We start from the raw sequence: 21,744 nt of genomic DNA, 5'->3' as shown, positions 1-21,744 counted from the left end.
TGCGCCCGGAGCTCGTCGGAAGCGGTCGTAGGTATGTCGCATTTGTGTGTTCATTCAATAACGTCTGTGACATATGAGTACCCCATTTCCAATTCGAAAACTTCGTCTCGAGAAGCCCTGGATGACGCTAGCGGTCAGAAGCGACTCATTTCAGCGCATATAGTCGACTCCTCGCCATCGGACGCACTCACCGCCCGATCCCGGCACCTATGCGTACACGTACGTGCTTCGTCATATGCTGCGGAATGTCTCGACAGTTCTTGTGGTTGCACGAGACGTCTGGCACCATGTGTTGCCCGGGTCTTACTGCTGCGTTAGGCTCACTTTGGCGTCACCGTGGCACACCTACCCTGTATTGAGGCCCGGAGGGTACGTGTTCGCGCGCATACATTGACGTGGAATGCTCCCCTCCACGTCCTTGTTCCTCTCGTGACATCGTCCCCCCTCGCCATCCGCTCGAATCGCGCATGAGACCCGCCAAGGGTCCTCCGCAGCGATGATACCAGCGTCCACGACGCCCGGCTCCAGAGTTCTTCCTCCCCAAGTGCATCCGACTCGGGCAGAAGTCCCGAGTGCATGCCCTCGTGTACGTTTCAGGACGTCTGTGAGCACGCCGTTGCGTGCTTCGCGAAGCTGGCAAGGTCCTGCGCGTGCCCCAGTGCTGTGCGGCGAGTCGTTTACCCCCTCCCCCTCCGAACTGCGCTCGGGTCGTTGTGGTGCATGCTGGCCCGCGGATCTGGTGCATCGTCGTCGTAATCCCGTTTCCATTGGCGTTCCTTGCCTCTGCCCCTTCCCCCTGTGGATCACCCGAATTCAAATTTGGGTGGCCTGCATTCGCGGAAGCGTTCAAGGCGGAGAGCCACGACGACAGCGCGCACGGCCGGAGCGGGCCCCGTGTCGTTCCTTCAAACTCGCTGTTTTCCCGTTCTCCGGCGTGACACGATCTATACGTGCGGGGGCGGTCGTTACGCGTTCAGTTCAACGCCATCCTAATTTCCAACTCGACGTTACGTTGCTAGACACACTAGACACGCAACACAGCACCGCCCCGGGTCGCAGTTTGCGTTCTCCCGCGGCCCGTCCCACCCCACACCTTTCTTCCCCGTCCGGTCGCACGCTGAGAGGGCTTACATTCTGCGATCGCTCCCGCATCCATTCATCATACTCATACGAAGGAGGTTTTGCATGTCACAAGCTCCTCGGCAGGGGCCGTTGCGTGCCCGGTACAGGTGCGAGTCGAACGTGGACGGTGCGCGCGAAACAAGAGGCCACGGGCCGACGTTTAGCCATGGCCTTATACCCAAATGCGACAGGCGCCGCGCGCTGGCCCTGCGAGGAATGGTTTCGTCGCCGGGAGCCGAGTCTGCCATCACCAGCGGAGGAGCTTTGGGGGTGTGCTACGCGCACGTCGAGCGCGTCGTGAGGTGCGACGCCTCGGGGCTCGCGCGTGGAATGGTTTGGGACGTGGGTCTCCTGGTTTGGGTAGGGGCGTCCGCCGCGCGCTGCTGGCGCGACGCCCCCCGATCGCGCTGGAACTTTCAGTGCAGGGCGCTGACAGGCACTGCGGGCGGATTGGATCACGCACGGCGGGCCGACGTGTGTGACGTTCAGTTCGCATTCGTGCGCTGGGGGTGTCTCCTGTCAATGGCAAATGACGATGCTAGGCGTTTGGTCTGGACGGCGCCGCGATCTGGTGTCGCGCCGAGTCTCGCGCAGCGTCACGGTTGAGAGAATGTCACTGGCTGCCGGCCAGGAGTCGCCGGTGGTCGACGCTCCTGTGTGTGATCGGGGGCACTCAGAAGAGGGTGCTGCTACCGAATCGATTTCTCGTATGTTCGTGAGTGCAGGAGGCTGGCTCTAGCTCACCGAGGAAACGTCTCCGATGCCGTTGGACACTGGTGACGCTTGGACCAGTCAAGTCCCCAGGCAAATTCTCAACCGTTCTCTGCAATTCGCGCACTCTGCCAGTCTGATACTAGTGCGTGCCATAGAGTGCCATCGACGTCAACAAGGCACGTCATACGACCGCTAGCTGCGATCGTCTTTGCATCCAAAAAACGACTTTCTCTCCATCCGGTATGTCTATACTCGACGCTGGCTTCGCACGCGAGGCTACTGGTGCCCGCCTCGGTGGATTTGTGTCATTCATTGCGCCCGCCGGGACTGCCTAATGATTGGATGGCGAGTAGCGTTATTAACCATATGTTTCGGGATCCCCGCTTCATCTTTCACGCACAGCGCTTAAGCCACTCCGATCTGTCGTCAGACACTGCTTTGCTCCACGGGCCAGATTCACCCTCCATTCAAGGAATCACTGTTCTAATACCACCGGGGCGTGCGTCGATATCTTTTTTGGGTCCCGTTCGGCAGCAATTGTCACGACTGCATGCATGGGCAGAGACAACGCAGTGGCCCTGGCTGACTCTGGCCAATCGCGCTGGGTGCCTGAGCAGATCATAGAACGGCGCGACGACGTTGGCTTGTCAATGTGCGCCATAACAGAGCACGAAATGCAGGTATGTCAGTATCCTTGCTGGCGCGGAGATCTGCCCGAGCTGAGGGAGAGAGGTAGACGCCTGCCCCGCTACCGAAGCGATCGTGAGTAGTTTGCTGGAGATGGCCTTTAGTGGCGCCTGCCGATCGTATGGTACTTTCCAGCGACTCGTCCATGCGTGCTTCAGTGATTTCACTAGAGCGATCTCTTCTTGGGGCACTGACATCTGGAAGGTGCGCGAAGCGGAGTGTTGACAACCTCCACAGGGCGTGAAGTCATGATCATCGAAGCGGAATGTGAACCACTCGACTTATCCCCTTGATCCGTCCAAGGTGGGCGTATCAGGACCCGACCTCCTGCATCGTCTGGTGAACAATGTCTCGATCGCGTTTCTCCACTTCCAGGTAGTGTAAATTATGGGGTTTTCTTAGGAGAGTGTCGCTAACCATGCCAACGTTGATGTTACAGATCTCTTGCGGGGCCCTTCCATCCATGTGTCACAGTGATCGTCGTCGTTTTGCGGGGTGCATGTTACGCTTGATGTCACGTTTCAACCCAGAGTAAGTCAGAATACAAGCGAACCGGTGTATGGCAGAATGAACACACTGTCGCAGTAAACATATCTTCCGTGGCCATTGTTGCTCCAACGGTATACACTCGGAATTGGGGCCTATATTTGGGTAGTCTGGCCGTCTTTGGATCAGGATACATAAGCCATAATTGTAATGCTCGGGTGGGATGAATGCCAGTGATATATTTGCCAGAGGTGTTCATAGGACCCCCGGCAATAGACCCAAATGTATGATCCAAAATCCTTGAATCCGGCCAAAATTGTCCGATGGATCAGGCCTTGTCTGAGGCCAAATTCGTCCGGATTTGACCAGGCCTCCAGATTTTCGCTCAAATTTGGCCGGACTCTGGATCAGGCCATCGGGAGGTCCAAAATTGTCCGGATTCGCTGGATCAGGCCTCCTGAAAGCAGATTTTCGTCGGGGACCGCTGTAACCATGCTGATATTGACTACAGGAGTGGGATAGCATGCAGGAGAGGTCGTAGATAGAGGTATAATGTAAGGACGCAAGGAGGAGCTCGCATACGGCACTCTAGATGTCCGGCGCTACATTCACCGAAGAGTGTACGAAGGGTCTCGTTCGGAGGATCTTCGCTGAATGCATGTGAGGCCTTCTGAGAGGTGAGTGCCGATGGACGAGGGGGAAGATCTGTGCAGAGCAAATGCAGCACGGAAGTGTGGGGGTTGGGCATGAGGGTGTTGTATTCCGGGGGGATGGTAAGAGCGGCCTGACGTGCAGCGAGGATGAAGGGTGGTGTCTCAAGAGCAGGGTATGTCTTTGCGCAGGCAATCCATTCAGATGGAACGAAGGTTCGTGTGTCGCTGCTGGGAGGGTCGTCATCGGAGATGAATATAGTTGAGCTTCTAGACATAGGGATTATAGCGAGCAGTATTAAGTGACGGCGTAGGCTAGCAATAGCTCGTTTGTCTTCTTGCGATTCGAAATGCTCCTGACGTTGTCCGCCGCCTGCACAGGTGTGACATTGGGAGATAGACTGAGTAAGGAGGTGTCACACTTCGGGCTAGATGTACAACAACCTATATTACACACATGGATGGCTGTGACACGAAGTAAGTAGCAACAGATAAACATAGGTATAAGGACGTATAAGTAAGTGCGCCAACGACATTATATCCTCAAGGCCTCCCCGGACCGGTCCTCTCCCGACAGCCGCCTGGGATCAGGCCTCGACCTGAGCACGTCAGATTTGTCCGGAGTATGGCGCAGGCCATCCGCAAATTTTTGGTCGATTTGACCGGACTGGACCAGGCATAGGCCTTTTTGAGGGGCCAATTTCGTCCGGATCAGGCATCATACATTTGGGCCTATTGCCGGGGGTCCTGTGTTCATCCGCACAGGCATCCGGGTAGCGGCTGTGCCAGTTGCAAGTCCAATTATATCCACCAAATCACTCAGCGCCCCTAGTGTCGTCTGCGCTGGCCGCGGAGGCCGCTACCGTCTGTGCAACACGCTGTGTCCCATGTATTGTGTAGTGTGTAACGAGTCCGTACTCACCACTACGTCAAGGATACGATCTGATGGCGGTCGGGGGAATCACATCCAACAGGATCGCCACAGCGCAAAGCCCGGCGCAGGCTCGGGCTCAGTGGAATTGCAATGACAAACAATACTAGTGGCGCCCACTTCAGACGACTTCGTCGCGCGGAGGGTGGGGGAGACTGGAGTACGAGTGCGTTGAGACGTATACATGTGCGCTCTAGCCTTCGAAGCGCTGCCAGGCCCTGACCACTAAGCTCGAATAGTTCTACCAAGCTTCGAAACCCTCCCGGAACACTTCTGCCTCCCTCCAAGCTTCCTTCGCCTCACATATATCTACTTCTGTTGTGACATGCCCCACAGTACTGAGGCCGGCTCGCGGGGCTTTATGTTGAGACGGGTCCTGCACCACCCAACGTTGACGGGTCAGCTGTCATATCCACAGCTTCCTCGCCTGCGTTTTCCCGTTCCGCGTATGATGCGTTGGTACCCAGATTGTCGAAGTGTGCCGAAAACGAGCCTAGTGCGGGAGAAAAGTTCCTCGAACCAGGATTGGGGCTTGTCAGTGTATTCAGGGGATTGTCCGAATCCAGAACCATATTTGATTTTTGATATGCTTCTTGAAGGTCTAGCATGAAGTGTGACACAAGGATAGACGACAACCTGCATGATAGGGATTCAACCAGAGACAGATGCAGGTCCACCTTTCAGACCGTTTTGAAGGGGAGACATACGGAGTGACATAAGTCGAGGCTATGTCGGCAGTGACGTTGTGCAACTATTTCACCGTTAGCTCTAGCCGTCATTGAGTATATGTCGGGTACTCACCTCCGATTGTCGCAGAATGGTTAGAATTGAAATATTCGACGCAAGGATCCCGCTTGAGGGGACATCAATAGAAGGTTTACAGGAGCCAGCCGCCCGCACCCACACAAAATACATAATCCCTATATACGGTATGTCAGTATGTGATATGGAAAGCAGACAGAAACGTACCATTTCGGAGGAAAACACCTATGAGACCCCGTCCGGTCAGGACGCTAGATGCGCGTATCACATCCCCTCCGCCAAGTGATCGCCAGGTAAGGATAATGAGTAGGGTATCGGCAACGATAGCACATATTCGATTGATGATTGTCACTGATAGATGGTGGAGTGAGTGAGGTGAGCAGATGCCGACATTGAGTACATACTCCTGGCATGGCTACATCAAGTACAGCACGTGGGATGAGAGAAGTCGACACACCTGTGGGCGAGAGCAAGAGGGTAGCCGACAATAACCCCACACCCGGGGAAGCTTGGTTTGGTAACTTGGATCCCGGTGAAACCGTATGCAAATGATGTCTGATGAATACGTGCAGCTCAATATCGTTCTGTGATGGAATGGATGGACGCACCATCCCAGTAGCACACGGCATTAGCGAGAGAACTAATATAGGCGTTGATATCTTCCAAGATCGGCTGAGTGCAAGAGCTCTCAACCCACTGAACGCTGCACGCGAGACTTCAACGAAGGGTATCACCAAGACACCTTGTCCAGTGCGTACCTGCGGGAGGGACCATCATGACGTACCCTAAGATGCTGTTTGCTATCAGGATGCGGTTACAGCTGAAGAAATAAGAGTCGTTTCGGTTTATTACTGCAGGTTCATGACCCTGCTATCACAACACACCTCTTGTATTGCCCTAGTCAACGACTGATATGCGCCCTAGCAGAAACAAGAAGCATACCTCAGCAGACCACCTGCCATATAGCGTTAGACTGACCAGTGTACCAAGGAGATTGATATATCTGTTGAAGAAGTATAGCCATGCCGATATATTTCTCGCTTTCACTGGGAAGAAAAGGCGTATTTCCCGAGAGAGCGTAATCATTGAGTCATAAACCGTCAACGCTGCAATCGCATGTTAGAGTGTCAAAATAAAAACTCAACAGAACGTACCTCCTATGGCAACGCTCCAGTAGATCAGGAACGACCTGAAGGGGATATTGTCAATGACTTTCTCTTTCTGCCACTCAGGAACTTACGCCCAGGTATAGGAGGATAGCATTCCATCTATACCAAGCTCAGACGAGGCCATCGGCACGAAGGAAACGTGGGCACCTGGGAGAGTATACACCACCATAGCACCTGACTATATAGTGCAATAGGTTCCCGAAATGCGGTACACATAGACCATTATAATAACGGCTCCGATGGCACCGGCCGCGACAGTGCTGACGCTTTGCCTCTGGGTGGACAACTGCGTGTCGAAGGAGAAGTATCCGACTACCTACGGGTGAGTCACAACGTGTTCTATCTTCGTCCGCGAACTGTATAGAAATGGGGCGACGAAGCCTGAATCGACGTACCGGAGTTGGCTTACGATCAAGTGGCAAGTCTTCGAGCCGGCGACCGGGTGCTGTAGAAGGTCAAGAGGCGCGTGAAAGCGCCCCATCTGAGTCGGATGCTTCCGTATCCGCAGCTGCCGTGACTCAACGCTCGACTTCTGAGCGCGTATGGTATGCATAGTAGCCAACTCCTGTTCGACAGAAGGAAGACTAGAAATCTATCATACATGACGCACTCAGCATCGTCAGTGAACCATAGTAAACCATTAACTGCATGGGTGGGCATGTCAGTCGTCGGTCCAGAGAAGAAGTCACAGCATGTGAGAGTCGATACTGACAAGCATGTGGTGGGCGTGCAGGATGGGTATGTCTCGCAAGGCATGTACCTGTCATGAGTACTGCTGGGAGTCCTATGGTTTTAGGTACGTTGGATTATGAAATCGACTGATTCGAATACAGGGAGCCAACTCCTTCGCATTTACCGACATCATCAACATGTTCGCATGATCCGCTTGAGTGCTGTTGACACCTTACACGATCTAGCTTAGACAGATGTCGGCGAATATGCACTGAGAACACCACACCGAGGCTTCATCTCTAGCGCCCCTGGAGATGCACACTCGGAAATCCCCAGATATGGCGTGAAATGTCATCGCATTCATCGTAGTTCGTGAGGAGAAGTCTACTATCTGGGGGCCAGATTTCGTTAGCAGAGGTCAGCGGGGAGAAGGAACAAGCTACATACTAATACAGCAGTCCATAGTGCAGTCATGAGAGTGAAGCGAACAACAATACACATAACACAATCAACAAGTTCAACGCACGAACAACCGCTTCCCCCTCAGAGGACGAGCAGCACCTACGCGCCCCGTCTCCTCCTGATACATGCGGTACGCCTCGCGCAGGTGGTCTGGGGACAGCGGTCCTGTGTCGCCCCGTCGGGCTTGAACTTGTCGCGCTGCCCGATGAATCGATAAGCGACATACGCTCTGCCGCCGGGTAAGACAGCCACGAACCTTTCTCGACAATCTCTCCGACAAAGACCTTCGAGAAACCCGCAACGATCTGCGCAACGGGCTGAGAAATTTGCTGTCCTGTCGCTCCTTGAATGACCTGAGCCGATTTCAGACTTCGGTGGGCTAGCAGAAGTGAGACATAGACGGACCTTTCGTACTGCCTGCTTGGGGAGGGCATGTCTACGGTAAGCCTCGAAGCGGTCGTATTGCTGAGGACTGAAGTTGTCCATAAGGACTCTAGACCGCACATGCGCGGTGAGTCTCGGCGACGGCAGTGATGGAACAAGACGCACTTTAGATTGTCCTTCGACTGGCTCTGCCACGACAATTGCGCAGAATAATCGTCATCCGCCATCGCGGGCAACATCTCGTCCTCTCCATCCACGTCCTCCTCTCCTGCTGTTGCACCACTCGCGGTTGCAGCCGCAGCCGCACCCGTACCTGAAGGTCCTGGTGTGCCACTCTCCCCAGTCGCTCCGGGTGTCGTGGCAGATGCTTGCGTACCCGGGAGGCTCAACCCTTGAGTCAGCAGCGCCGCTTGTGGGTCCTGTGCGGGGGCGGGAGTCAAGCTGCCTCTCGCCGCACCGGGGCCGGCGGTAGCCTGTGAGGAAGAGCTTCCGCTGAGCTGTGGATCTAGCCATTGCAGACCAGCTTGTGAGGACGAGGGTTGAGTGGATGGGGCGCGGGGGGTCTCCGCGCTTGCACTGGCATTGACATTTGCGGTAGCATTGACGTTCGGGTTCTTGGGTTTCCGGCCGCGCTTCGCGCCTGTCCCCCGAGCTGTCGGAGCCCCTCCGCGAGCTGGGGCTGGTGTGGAGGGCGTGCCGGACGGTATGAAGGAGCGTTCGGGGACGGGATAGGTGGCAAAGGGTGAGCTCATCCTAGGAGAATTGACTTTTTTTCCCCCTGAGTCTTGACGTAAGGACTCGCTCAAAAGTGCTGTTGTTGGCCGCCGCAAGCCAAATACAGAGCCAATAGTAAGGAGGAGTTGAGCGTGGGTCGTCCTAGATTCCAGCGTGCCTGGTGGCTAAGGCCAAAGATAACTGCGTACGAAGCGCCGGGCGTAGTGGCAGCTTCGCGCCCGCCAGCTGCGAGCTGGGCGTCGAGCTCGTTGGCCCTCGAAACATTCATACTCGCCTTGCTTTCTTTCTCCCCTTTTCTATCTCTTCCGTACTCCAACGGTCTCAGACGAGAACGATACAGCATGGCACGAAGCGTATACAGCCCGTCACCCTCTCCAAGTCTTCGGTCGAACACGCCCCTGTCCAGCTCGTCTTCTGACGAGGACATTGGCTCGTACGGAGAGGGCGGGGAGTATGGACCCTCGGTGTCGCGGCCAGGCTCGCCACAGACTGCGGAGGCGAGCATGCTAGGGGAGGAGCAAGAGGCGGATACGATGACTTGTCAGTGGGAGGAGTGCGGGAAGGTGTTCAATCATCTGCCGACTCTTATCGACCATATCCACAACGGTGAGTTATACCTATGAATGTCGTGTAGCTCCTTCGAGATATCTTGAGGAAGAAACAGCATCGGGGCTCAGCGTTTGAGTCGATGTGCACTTCCCCGAGTGCAAATGCTAGACTCGGCCATTGTGATTGCTTTGTAAGTCGCTGGTAGGAAGCACCAATGCTACGCGAAGACTCTGGATACTTTGCCATCATGAGCTCCAGTACGATGCCAGCGTGGCAGACGTATGTCAGAGCGAAAGACAAAGTGCTATTATACGCGATTCTTCGCGCGCTGTTTGAAGGATAAAGAACGCGCAGGTTGTGCGACCTCATGTCTAGAACGAGGAGTCATGCACCATTGACTGACTGTAGTTTATGCCACTTACGCTAGATGCTGAAATGCCTTGACAGATCACATCGGTGTACACAAGTCGAACTATACTTGCGAATGGGCAGGTTGTGTCCGCCGAGGCATCGCGCAGACATCTCGGTTCGCCCTCATCTCCCACATACGATCACACACCGGGGAGAAACCCTTCACCTGCCCAAGGCCAGGTACGCCACCATAAAACGTTCCTTGCAACTCTAGCCGTCTTGACATCCACTTGTCCACAGAATGCGACAAGTCCTTCACCCGCTCGGACGCCCTTGCAAAGCACATGCGCATCCAGCACAACATTTCTCCGCCCCTGCCCGGCCGCGGCGGGAACCGCAAGCGCAAGCGCGAAGAGCAAGCTGAGCCCGTCGTTCCCGCCCCAACGCCTGATCCGTATGGCTACTCTACTTTCAAAGTTGAGGCGCAGGGTGACGACGACGACGGTTTCCGCGTGTCCCCCGTCGACGGAGCCGGGCACGCCTCCCGGCTGCCGCAGAGCCAGACCCCCGTACGGCACTTCAGCCCGGAGCCAGGCACATTCGAGTACGACCCGGAGGACGAGCTGCCGCAGCACCTGCTGAGGCATCAGGACCCCGCGACGGGGCTGATAATGGGGCGGTCGCACCCGCAGGTACGGTACATGTTGATGAAGGCGAAGCATCGGTGGGTGCTGGAGCAGCACGAGGCGCTTGTGGAGGAGCTGAGGGTGTTGAGGCACGAGGAGAAGTGCTGGAAGGAGCGCAAAGACGCGTTGCTGGATGAGTTGCTGAAGAGGCAGTTTGGGTATGTGCTTATCCTGGGTTAGTTCTTGTTACCCTCGCACTGATGTCTCTCCGCCATAGTACCCAGGCAGAGCAGCTCACCAACCCGCTTGTCATGGCTCCGCAAAACACTTATGTCTATGTGCCCGAACGGGAAGAGGAACCCTTCGCATAACAGAACATCTACACCCTTCGACCTCGCTCTCGACACCGCGCTTTGCTGTATGGATGTTCCTTCTTGCTGTACCAGTATGTACTATGCCTAATCATGCCACCGCATGTGAACATGTTGACCTGGACAACAATCGTGCCTAGCGACGCGCCACTATTGTCTGTGTTCAGTGGCCCGAGACAAGACGCGTCTTATCAACAAATCACGTGCTTTGATTGTCTTCCCGATTTGGACAGTATGGTATGTGCGTCGTTGGGTGGCGCCCGCCTGAAGCGCGGGAGCCGAGCTCACCTTCTCCAACATACAACCACCATCTTCACCAGCTCTCCAGCTACCTGATCTGCCGCTTCTTAATAGCATCTCCACACAAATCACGATTACTCTTTCGTCTAGCGATGGTACCACGGCACAAGCGTCGACTCCAGTCAGAACCCTCCAATACGCTAACCACGGACTCCGATTTCGACGTCCCCGTCGCGACGTCAGACACCCCACCTATCCTATCCTCCCAATCGCGCTCCTCGCCGCGTCGCAGCTCACGCCTTAGCGCCAAGAAGGCCCAAGCTGCACCCCGAGGGCGTACCCGCGCAGCAACAACCACTCCCGCCCAAGTCTTCCGCCACAACACAAGGAAGGGCAAGGACAAGGGCAAGGCCTTCGACACGCTTCGGGATGCAGTCTCAGAAGGCATCTTTTCTTCCGCCAAAAGCGGCTCGGCATGGCCTGGAAGTCCGCACGAATCAGGTCAGTTTCCTTGCCCGTCCCGTGTCCAAGTGCCTCTCTCACCGTCCGAACCGCCTCCACCCCCCATCTGTTCTCGCAGAGGACCTCCCTCAGCTTCCAGGGCCGGAAGTAGAACCTCTCCCCCGCGCGTCCCTCAGCCCTCCCCCAGAAGTAGCTGTCCACGCCGGCCCATGGTTTCGCGACGACAACGGGCTCCGATACGCCTACCCCCCGGAGCGTCCTGCCGACCCTAAGTGGTACGACAGGATGCAAGGTAACGTCGAGTCTAGCTATCAGGACTTCGAGAAGCTCTTGGTGGACATGCGCCGTGAGGTGAATGCTCGCCTATCGCACGTGACGCTTGCGGAATTCGAGGTCGACGAGCAGTTGGAGCTATATCAGGAGCTGCTGCAGGATATCCAGAAGATCGCGGGGACGGAGTTCGTTGAAGGGCTGGCTGCGAAAATAGGGTGCTGGCAGGTAGAGGAAGGCGAAGTGGGAATCGAGGTGAACTATCGTCCACAGGACGGTGATACAGTGTCCCGGCCCCCTCCTAGCAATCTCGCTGCATTCAATGCACCTAAGTGCGTAACAATTCTCTCATAGTTGACGATCAAACTTCTAACGCTTATTACGTCGTCAGTGATGACGGCTTGGACCCTTCAGACACCCCGTACGGCACCCGAAGCAGCCCAGCGCCGGAGTCCCCGTCCCTCGCTCCTTCCGTGCGAGCTCAGAAACGTCGACGGGAACAGCCTCCCCCGCCTCCACCCCCCAAGCGGCCGCGCGTGTTCTCGCCTCCGCACCCTTCCGCGCGAGTCCCGACGCGTGTACGCGATTCCAGCCTACCGCCTTCATCGCCCATCTATTCCGTATTCTCTCCGCAGAGCCAGCCACATCGCGTCCTCAGCGACCCAGCCCCTAGCCTACCTACCGACCCTGTCTCTGTGCACGATACAGAACCCAACACGTCCTTCTTGGGCCCCATTCCTCCAAGTCCCAAGGCCTCTGGGTACATCCGCGACCACTCTTTCAACGAGAAAGACGTCGAGGCCGTCAATGGCGAGCCTATTGCCACGGACCCGACTGTGGACGCTGAACCACGCCCGACGGAACCACAACAGCGCAAACCTCGGCCCTCGTTCCCGTTCAAGCCCGTCAGCCCGCTCACGAGGGAAGAGGAGATGCGCAGATACCCTTGGTACATTCCCCCACGGAGCAGCGAGCTCGACATCAAGATGGATTGGCCCCCAGACCCGAACGCCTCGGCTGGCGAAGGGTCAGGCACGAGCGGGACCAATGGCCAGGACCGGGATGGCGCCGGAGGACAGGAGGAGGACGACAGCGGGATCGTGCCGAAGAAGACGACGGGCGAGCAGAGCCCGTGGCGGGACGTGAACACGAGCATTCCGATCATCGAAAGCGCGAGCGGAGCAATTGGCCACGTGAAGCGGGCGGCGCTGAGGGCGAAGGCGCGTCCTGCCCGCGAAGAGAAGATGCGGGAGGAGAGGGAGAAGAACCGTGCGGCCGATGAGCCGATTGCGAGGCTGAAGGATCCCAACTTTATGCCTTACGGCGGCATCGCTTCTTAGGCCTCCAAGATTTTTTCTGTTTTTGTGCTCGATTTTGTCCACCGATTTGACTGATATTGGGACTGAGGTATATCTTGCGACACGTTTGTACTTGTGTTTTGTCCACATTAGCCTGGGCTATAATCTACTCTGGTGCTCTGTAATTGTGCAACCTAGAGTCGTCACTCAAGCATCAGTAAAAAGTCATACGGATCGGCTATGATTACCGTACATATTCAGACACTATCCTGCGACTCAAACCTGCGCTCGAACTGGTCAGCTGAGAGCTTGTTGAAGTTTCGGATGATCGTCGATTGTCTATTGGTGTGCAGTTGTCGTGCACAAACACATGCAGATGCAGGACATCCGGACACCATTGTTACCAATTTCTGGTCAGATTTTCACCCACGAGGACCTTGGCGTGGTCTTACAGTCACAGCCCTTCTGTCTAAGGGCTGCCGTTCCATCACTGTACCTCAGATTTCAAGGACGACAAACATAATCCGCGATATATTATCTGTGTTCTGCCTAGGCTCAAAGTTTACTTCAGCGCAGAGGTCACAGGGACTTTGAAGATAGCAATCTCCTTGTCGTCAACCTCCGCTACGGGACTCAGCCCTAAGCATGTGCTAAACAATCCAGGCCCAATGGAGGTGATACTTCATCATGACGCTAGATGGCTCTGTGACATCGCCACCACTGGGCCCTACGGTAGGTTACCAATCGTAGGGTATCAAGAGAAGTGCACAACCCCATCGGAAGTATATTATACTATATACGATAATGGATATCCCGTATCTGCGAGGGGTAAGCCTGGCGGTGAGACGGCGCGCCCGCTCGCACAGTTGTCTTGCAGAAGTCCGAAGCCGCATTATCAACATCAAGTCTCATACTTACAGGACCAGCACGGTTGCTTTGGTGATGAAAGTTGCATACCTCAATTCTCTCAAATTGCCCAGTGTTCTTCTGCTCCCTCTGAGAGTTCAGCAGCTTTGGCAAAGGCACGCCGTCGTCGGCGAGCTCGAGCAACCCATGATTGCGTCGCGACCGCCGGCCGAGGGCAACGACGGGCCGTCTGCACAGCGCTCGGCAAACGCTCAGCGCTCAACTTTGATGATCCAACACATCACTCTCTCGCTCGTCTACCGCGACATCTCCGCACCTCACCACCTGCGGGCCTCCTCAATCCGTGCCAAAGTCTGAAATCGAGCTTTCTCTAGATTCAAAACGTACCATGCAACTCTTTTTTCGAAGATCGACTGCTGGCGTAATCTACTTATAAGGAGCGAGGTGGGAGGTCTATGATGTCGGTGTGTGGAATTTTGGCTGTTTGGGTAAGCAAGTGATTTGTCCAAACGGATGCATGGAGACTCCAAATTCAGACATCGACGTGGTGCCACAACCCTTCAGACCCGTCGTCTCCAACATTAATTCTCATTGAAGCCCATACCAGCACCCACAAGGGAAACAAGTATGGGCAGGTGCCCGTGGTATGTTTCATCGCACAGAGGGGAATCTGGAATCTGGAATCAGGATGGTCTAGTACCTAGAGCCACGTCCTCCTACAGACGAGGCCGAGCGGAAGGATAATAGTGGGATTCGTCGCGAACGTGAAGACTCTCCATCCTGTCCCGCTTTTGCACATACTTACTTCTCCCACAGATACTTTCTGAACCCCTCTATCACTCCAATGCAAGCAGTGCATCCTCTCATCGGTTAATGGAGATATATAGCTCGCGTGCAAGATGTCTGCGCACGAGGCTCATCGGAAGTTGTTGGTATGTCGTGCTCTAACTACTCATCCAAAACTATGTAACATATGGATCCTCCATTTTCGAGTGATTTGAAGATAGGTGGTGCCAGTGAGTCGTTACCTGACATCAACGCCACCGCATACAGCCAAGTAATCACCATGACCCACTCGTCTCCCGAAACCCGCAGATATACGCACACGGATGTGCTTCCCCATTGACTTCAGATGCCCTGACCACTCCCCAGTTGCCCACGTTGTTTCGACTACCATGCGCCGCCAGAGCTTTACTGCTCCGTTGAGCTCTACTCGGCCCCAGTGTGGCATCTTGTCAAGTGGAAGCGGTGAGTACGCAGGATGCCATTCTCCATGTCCCTGTTCTCCATATCAGTTCGCCCTCCTCTCGTGTCAATCGTAGCTCGAAATGAAGTCGGCGTGTTACGTTTCCTCTGCAGTGATGGGGCATGGTGTCCACGACGCCGGCTTTTGAGCTAATCCACCTTTTGGCCATATACACTGGGCCTATATTCCGAATACATACCTTCGTGCATGATTCAGGGCACCTTCGCAAGCATACAGTTGCGTGGTTGACGAAGCGCACAGGCACTCACACATGCACTCTGCCTTAAGTCAGGAGTCACGAAGTGATAAGTATCTAGGGAGTCTCCAGACACAACGGGCACCGCGGTCATTTCCGGCGCGCAGTTGAAGAATGGTCTCGTGGTCTGGGCCCAAGCTCACCAACAAGACAGTCGAAGCATCTTGGTGGGCTGCCTCGCCGGACTGTACGCCTACGCCGACGACGGACGCTGCGCACTGTCACTATTGGCGCGGGTCTGGTTGCGCAGAAATACTGCTGCTGTTGCCCGATGGCGCTCGGACCTATTGCGAGTGGTATATGCGCAGGGGACTGCGGTAGCTTGACGCTCGTCTACGGAGCAGTCCTGCCGCTTTGCGGATCTCCCACTGCCAGATCTGCGCTAGAGGACTTGGCCGCACTGGCCAACGCTGACGTCTCCTCGCTTCTACTGAATGCAATGGTAAAGGAAGCATTGCAGTACGCGCACACAGGTCACCTGTCGTTTGCTCAACCGCAATGGTCAGGAAGAGAAGGGCTGATACCTGTTAGATGCAACATCTCCTCTTCTCTTGAGACGGCACTTGGAAGATGGATGCGAGAAAGCAAGGTGAGTCAGCACAATCACGTCTGGTGTGAGGCGGGATTCTGACGGATGCGTACCGGGCACGTTCGACAGAGGACGAGAACGAGTGGTGCTGCGCGTGCCACTCTTCTATCGTTATCTGACAGAGAGCCTCCATAAAATGAACGTCTGCGTTACCTGCGTCGCGCACTGTGTTGTGGTGACAATGTATACTTCGGAGAAATGACCTTTCCGCAGCAGGACTGGAAGCACGCAAGCTGCGGTAGCGAAAGCAAAGGAGAATGCTGTAGGTAACGTCTACCGAAGAAGACGGTGCACAGACAGAAGGGATGTCGACGCCGCCAGCGGATGCAAGAGACGGAAGACGAGGAAGGGAGACGAAGAGCGTGCTACTAAGGGCGAGATCCCCTGTTTCCCAAGCAAGACTCTTGCGTTAGCTGGAATAGGGATAAGGAGAGGAAACGCTCGACGTCTGGGTCAGTGGAATGCCTGCCGTCAACGAGACTTCGGACGGCTGATTATGGAAGGTGCGCGCTCATACGCGTCCTTTCGACTATGCTAACTCAAGCTGCAGCACAGCACTTCTTCCTGGCATAAATATCCTCCCGGCACTCCTCTCCTGCACCATCCCTCTCCGAGCTTGTTTATTCGCACCTTCTATTCTCCCTTGTCGTGCATCGTATCCAAAGATATCTGTATGTCTTCCGGTGCAGCTGCGAGTATTCGTAGCAGAAGTGGTGGCGACGGGAGTCGCGAGGGAGGCACTGGTGGAAGGCCATCTGGTGGAGATTCTCCAGGCGGTCCCTCTCCGTCAGGTAGTCCCCCTCCTTCAGGTACTAGCGCTCGTGATGAAAGGAGCTCTAGCCGCGGGGTTGGTAGACCGGCGGATGCCAGTCACAATTCCGCGGATCAGGTGCCGAGAATTGACAAGATTATCACAACGATCGGAGTCAAGAGGCCATCTTATGGAAAGGCCGGCCGCTCTCTAAAAGTCTGGACTAATCATTTCCAGATGAAGATTCCCGGGACGAACATATATCACTATGATGGTATGTCCATCTCCATCGATGGGGAATACTGACGTACCCAAGAATACTGCGCTGTCATTAGTCGGTGTGTAAGCCTCGGTGTTATGAATCTTGCCTAGTCAAGTTGACGGAAAGAGTTTGGATAGAAATCATCTCGCCAACTGGGAAGACTTTGCCTATCAGGTTGAATATGGAGATATTCAAGAGACTCCAGTTCGATGTTGCTCCGGATGTATTTACCCCTCGCGCAGTGTATGACGGCCGCAAGAATGTCTTTGCCGCGCGCGAGCTGCCTTTCCCATCAGGTTCCCAAGAGGTATCGAACTTGTCGTCCCCCTCCGTAGTTTGGCTGTAAGCCTCGCTAACCTCCCTCGTGGCGCAACAGTTTAGTTTCACCCTAACGGATACAACATCTTCAGGTGAGACCGCCGAAGATGGCGAGAGAAGGCGTGGTGGAAAGATCTACAAGGTCAGACTGAAACTTGTCGCTACGATCAACCCTGAGTATGTTTTCATGCTTTCCTGAACCACAAGGATCGTTAGTAATGAATTGGTCAAGGGTGCTTTCCCGTTTCTTACAGGGCACGCAATCACATGACAATGCCGTCCCCACTGCCATCACAGTGAGCCATAGGCAACATTGAAGCCGTTGCTCCGCTCACAGCCCCTTTTAGGCATTGAATGTGGTGATTCGCATGGAGCCCGTCATGCACTACCCGTTCAACGTACGGTCCTTCTTCACCAATCGAGAGACCGCTGACATTGGCGCTGGCATGGTCCTGTGGCGCGGATACTTCCAATCCGTGCGACCAGCAATTGGCCGAATGCTCATTAATGTGGACATATCCACCGCGGTCATGTATATGCCAGGACCTATCATTGATGTCGCCCTGGGATTCCTCAAGAAAAGAGGGCCACACGCCCTCTCTCTGAGACGCGGTCTTCCTGACCGCGAGCTTATCAGGTTGCAGCGGCACCTTTCGGGAGTCCGCATCAATATAGAGATTCCCGGACAATCATCCGCCGCTCGACGCCCGGCTCGCCCCATCAAGAAGCTCACTAGGGCCGGCGCAGACGAGCTCTCGTTCACTATGCGCGACGGTCAAACTGTGACAGTCGCTCAGTACTTTGAAATGACTCATAACTACAAGCTACGCTGGCCAGATATAGTGTGTATCGAGGTATGTCGTTGTCCTCAACAACACTTCGAGGGGCTATTGCTCAATATATGACTATAGCTCGCTTCGGGGGCAATTATTCCTATGGAATGTTGCACTCTTCCAGAGGGACAGATTATGCGCAAGCAAGTTCCTCCGGACATGATGAAGGACGTCCTCAAATTCGCGACGAAAAGGCCGCCCCAGCGCTTGCAGAGTATTCGCGAGGCCCCTGATGTTCTCAACTACGGACAGTCTGAATATCTCAAGGTGAGTAGAATTCTGTGCAGGCGTCATAGTAGCTTCTACCCATTACATGTTGCAGCACTTCGGCATGGAAGTCAGCTCGAACGCTGCCGTTGAGTCCAGTGCACGCGTCCTTGACCCGCCGACCCTCAAGTACGGTCAAGGAAGCCGTCAGCCTACTATTGTAAGTCCTATCTCGTCTGAAGCTGTGCTCACCTTACGCCATGTTTCTTTTCAAGACGCCTCGCGATGGCGCCTGGAACATGGTAGACAAGAAGTTCTATCGACCGGCTACTATCAAGAGATGGGTCGTCGTGGTCTACGAGCGGGAGCAGCAATTCAACATGGGCACTGCTCGAGCGATGGTCCGGAATCTTCTGGACGCATTGGTAGCCGCCGGTAAGTTTTCATTGCTCAGTCGCCTTACTATTTCTGTGTTCAATCAAGGCAGGCATGGTGGTCAACGACAACGATCCTGTCATCTTTTACGATCGGCCGCAAAGGATTTACGATGTGAGTGATCAGCTTATCCTAGTGAACTCCGCGATGTTCATCGACCATTACTCCCCAGTCTCTTCAGACGGCTGGGAAGAGATGTATCGAAAAGCACGGCGGCGGTGCTGGACCTAATCTAATGGTCATCGTCCTTCCCGAGTCGTCAGCTGACTATTATCAAGCTATCAAACAGTAAGTTGTCAAGCTCTACTTTTCCAACCCATCATGCTCATTCTGCGTAGCTTTGGCGATATCCAGCGGGGTGTTGCGACACAATGCCTGAAGAGTTACAAGTGCAAGGGGGCGAACAAACAGTACTTCTCCAATGTAGTCCTGAAGTACGTTGCTCTCCAGTTATTTAGGGCGTTATATTGACTGGCGCGAGTCGCTCGCAGGATTAATGTAAAGTTAGGCGGTATCAACGTCATCCCCGACGCACGTTCTGTGCCGGCCCTCACTGACCCGAAGAATCCCACGATCGTGATGGGCGCGGACATCATGCACCCTGCTCCTGGAGCTCACGGCCGCCCCTCCTTCACTGCTCTGGTGGGTAACCTCGACCACGAGACGGCCAAGTACGTTGCGGACTGCCGCGTACAGACTTCGCGCCAGGAGATGATTGACGACCTCGAGTCCATGGCAACTGCGCACATTGCAATGTACAAAAAGTACCGTACTGGCGTTGAGAAGAAGTTTCCCGCCGATCCCAAGCGCCTGATCTTCTACCGCGACGGGGTATCCGAAGGAGAATTTAAGACAGTCCTGGACTATGGTGCGTTGAAACATCATCCTTTTGCAGCTAATCTTTCCCTCACATACGTCTCGAAACATGACTATAGAGCTACCTCAATTGAAGAGTAAGTGTGATTCACGAGAAAGAATTGTAAGCCTGCGGTCTGACGCCATCTTTTGCTTGCCTCACAGGAGCTCTCGCGAACAACAATGTAGAAGCCAAAATCACCCTGCTCGTCGTGAGCAAGGGTCATCACGTTCGCTTCTTCCCTCAGAAGCGAGAGGACGCGGACAGGAGCGAGAACTGCCCAGCGGGAACCGTGGTTGACAACGATATCACGCACCCCACGGAATTCGACTTCTATCTTCAGAGTCACGCTGGATGAGTACCTTCAAGTTTTACTCGATGAATACTCAACTGACACGATATGTTTATGGTGTTTACGCTGCTGGGAACGTCTCGTCCAACGCACTACAATGTGCTCTACGACGAGAACGGGTTCACGACCGATGACCTCCAGTCACTGACATTCGCATTATGTCACGTCTATGCACGTTCTACGCGTTCTGTCTCGGTTCCCGCCCCGGTGTACTGTAAGTGGGGCTGTCGTACATCACTCGTCATACCATGAAGCCGCCTGTACAGACCCTCATCGCTGACGATTATTCGTCTTGCTTACTACTAGATGCGGACATCGTGTGCTCAAGGGCCAAGAATCATTACAGCCCTGAGGGTGACTTCGACCTGACCGAGTCCGGCACACACCTAGAGTTGAGCGACGCTGGTCGTCAACTCGAGGCTTACCGGGCGAACTTCAAACCTCTGCACGATCAATCCAAGAAGTTGATGTACTTCACCTAGGCCTTGTGTACCACTCCCCGGCGTCTCCAAGTTCTAGTCAGCTGTCGACCTTGGGGTCAGTGTAGAACATCTGTGGTCTTTAGTGTCTGCTTGCTGTGATGTGTTCTGTACCTCGTTCTCCTGCTGTCCTTGCTCTTGTCATCTCTGAATCGTGCTTGCTATCATCGTGGTTACTATCGTGTCCTGCTCTCTTTCATTGTCATGTTTCCCCATCTCTCGCATCGCGTGTCGCTCCATATTCTGCTATGTCTACTCCTCATGATCGATGTCCGCTTGTGATGTATGTTGTATGAATCCAGTATAATTGTTTGGAAGTTCCGGAATCGGCGCTACAATTCCTGTGGGTAGGGGTGCCAACAGGAGGTGGTCCACAAGGACTTGGAACATATGTTTTGAAGCCCATACACCCCAATCTTTTCTTCTGCCCCCTCAACAGCTGGGATGGCACTATTACGGAGTAGCATGGTCGTGGAGCTCCCCATGTAAGCACCGTCACAGCAGGGAACCAGTTGTTTTCGATCCTCGAAAAGGCGGTGAGAAGGGGACACAATAGTTCCCCCTCCTCGCCATTATTGGGCAACTTTTTGCGCCGTTACAGCGATTACTACCGGAAGAATTTCCCACGACTTCTGGCGTGGCGAAAACAATGCCTGTTGCAGACGCTTTCTGACCATCGAGAAGTGGTCGTGCTGTTTACCATTATGGCGACTTTCTGCATATTCTATACATCATTGGATCTCTCAGGCCATATATCACCGGGGGAAATGCCCTAGAAGGCAAGTAGTCATTTTGCTCGGATGGCCAAAAGGGGTTGGCGTTGCACGACATAGGTGGCAAGTTGCCATGATGGTAAATGCTATGACCACTTTTCGACGGTCGAAAAGCTCTGAGAATGGGCATTGATTTCGCCATGTCAATACTCGTGGGAAACTGATGAAGTAGTGTACCATTTATCAGCCCGAAAACTTGTCCAATAGTGGCGAGGAAGGTAAACCATTGCGTCCCCTTTCTTCTGCCTTTTCGAGGGTCGAATACATCCGGTTCCCTGCTGTTAGTGTTGCCGCCAATTCGAGTCGGGCTTGACGGCTGGCTGGGCTTGGCTGGAAAATCACAGAGCTTGGCCCGGCTAGACAGATCAAGCTGACGCGGCCCCGGCCCCAGCTCGCAATCAGCTGAGCGAAGGGGAATGGTCGGAGAGTGTCCATGATAAACTCGGGGCTGTGAAGACAAAGATTAGATCCGACTAGAGTTGAAGCAAGATCTTCAGTCAGTAAGGAAAGACTATATTGCAGCAACGAACTGTACCTAGAGTCGAAGCAAGACTACAAAGGTTAAGTAAGTAACTACAA

General features: G+C 54.5%; 5 protein-coding genes across 5 annotated transcripts; 3 read left to right on the top strand and 2 right to left on the bottom strand.

The window, feature by feature from the left end:
* Window positions 1-4,949: 4,949 nt before the first annotated feature.
* Window positions 4,950-7,181, bottom strand: DICSQDRAFT_147584 (uncharacterized protein; the record flags this gene model as incomplete). Its single annotated transcript, XM_007366328.1, has 7 exons — window positions 4,950-5,226; window positions 5,298-5,341; window positions 5,392-5,443; window positions 5,550-5,703; window positions 5,808-5,907; window positions 5,977-6,055; window positions 7,150-7,181. 7 exons carry the CDS (start codon window positions 7,179-7,181, stop codon window positions 4,950-4,952), a joined length of 738 nt encoding a protein of 245 aa, XP_007366390.1.
* Window positions 7,182-7,331: 150 nt separating this feature from the next.
* On the bottom strand, window positions 7,332-8,753 carry DICSQDRAFT_87340 (TAFII28-domain-containing protein). Its single transcript, XM_007366327.1, has 5 exons — window positions 8,205-8,753; window positions 8,061-8,148; window positions 7,912-8,008; window positions 7,641-7,853; window positions 7,332-7,584 (listed from the first exon to the last, which is right to left on the bottom strand). Exons 1-4 carry the CDS (start codon window positions 8,276-8,278, stop codon window positions 7,711-7,713), a joined length of 402 nt encoding a protein of 133 aa, XP_007366389.1. The 5' UTR covers window positions 8,279-8,753; the 3' UTR covers window positions 7,332-7,584; window positions 7,641-7,710.
* Window positions 8,754-9,018: 265 nt separating this feature from the next.
* DICSQDRAFT_137077 (uncharacterized protein) lies at window positions 9,019-10,745 on the top strand. The gene is made up of 4 exons (XM_007366326.1): window positions 9,019-9,380; window positions 9,771-9,914; window positions 9,975-10,518; window positions 10,578-10,745. The coding sequence occupies exons 1-4, from the start codon at window positions 9,116-9,118 to the stop codon at window positions 10,669-10,671; spliced, it is 1,047 nt and encodes a 348-aa protein (XP_007366388.1). The 5' UTR covers window positions 9,019-9,115; the 3' UTR covers window positions 10,672-10,745.
* A 318-nt stretch (window positions 10,746-11,063) lies between these two features.
* Window positions 11,064-12,983, top strand: DICSQDRAFT_170714 (uncharacterized protein; the record flags this gene model as incomplete). The annotated part of the gene is made up of 3 exons (XM_007366325.1): window positions 11,064-11,412; window positions 11,492-11,975; window positions 12,035-12,983. The coding sequence occupies 3 exons, from the start codon at window positions 11,064-11,066 to the stop codon at window positions 12,981-12,983; spliced, it is 1,782 nt and encodes a 593-aa protein (XP_007366387.1).
* A 3,589-nt stretch (window positions 12,984-16,572) lies between these two features.
* On the top strand, window positions 16,573-20,395 carry DICSQDRAFT_155535 (Piwi-domain-containing protein; the record flags this gene model as incomplete). The annotated part of the gene is made up of 16 exons (XM_007366324.1): window positions 16,573-16,924; window positions 17,050-17,230; window positions 17,294-17,407; window positions 17,463-17,526; window positions 17,578-18,084; window positions 18,142-18,330; window positions 18,386-18,490; window positions 18,546-18,705; window positions 18,758-18,819; window positions 18,887-18,993; window positions 19,044-19,139; window positions 19,197-19,573; window positions 19,641-19,658; window positions 19,726-19,915; window positions 19,979-20,127; window positions 20,220-20,395. 16 exons carry the CDS (start codon window positions 16,573-16,575, stop codon window positions 20,393-20,395), a joined length of 2,847 nt encoding a protein of 948 aa, XP_007366386.1.
* Window positions 20,396-21,744: the final 1,349 nt, after the last annotated feature.

The sequence above is a fragment of the Dichomitus squalens genome (genome assembly GCF_000275845.1).
Source record: "Dichomitus squalens LYAD-421 SS1 unplaced genomic scaffold DICSQscaffold_17, whole genome shotgun sequence".
In the NCBI taxonomy this organism is placed as follows: Eukaryota; Fungi; Basidiomycota; class Agaricomycetes; order Polyporales; family Polyporaceae; genus Dichomitus; species Dichomitus squalens.
This window is presented reverse-complemented; position numbering and strand designations above follow the sequence as displayed.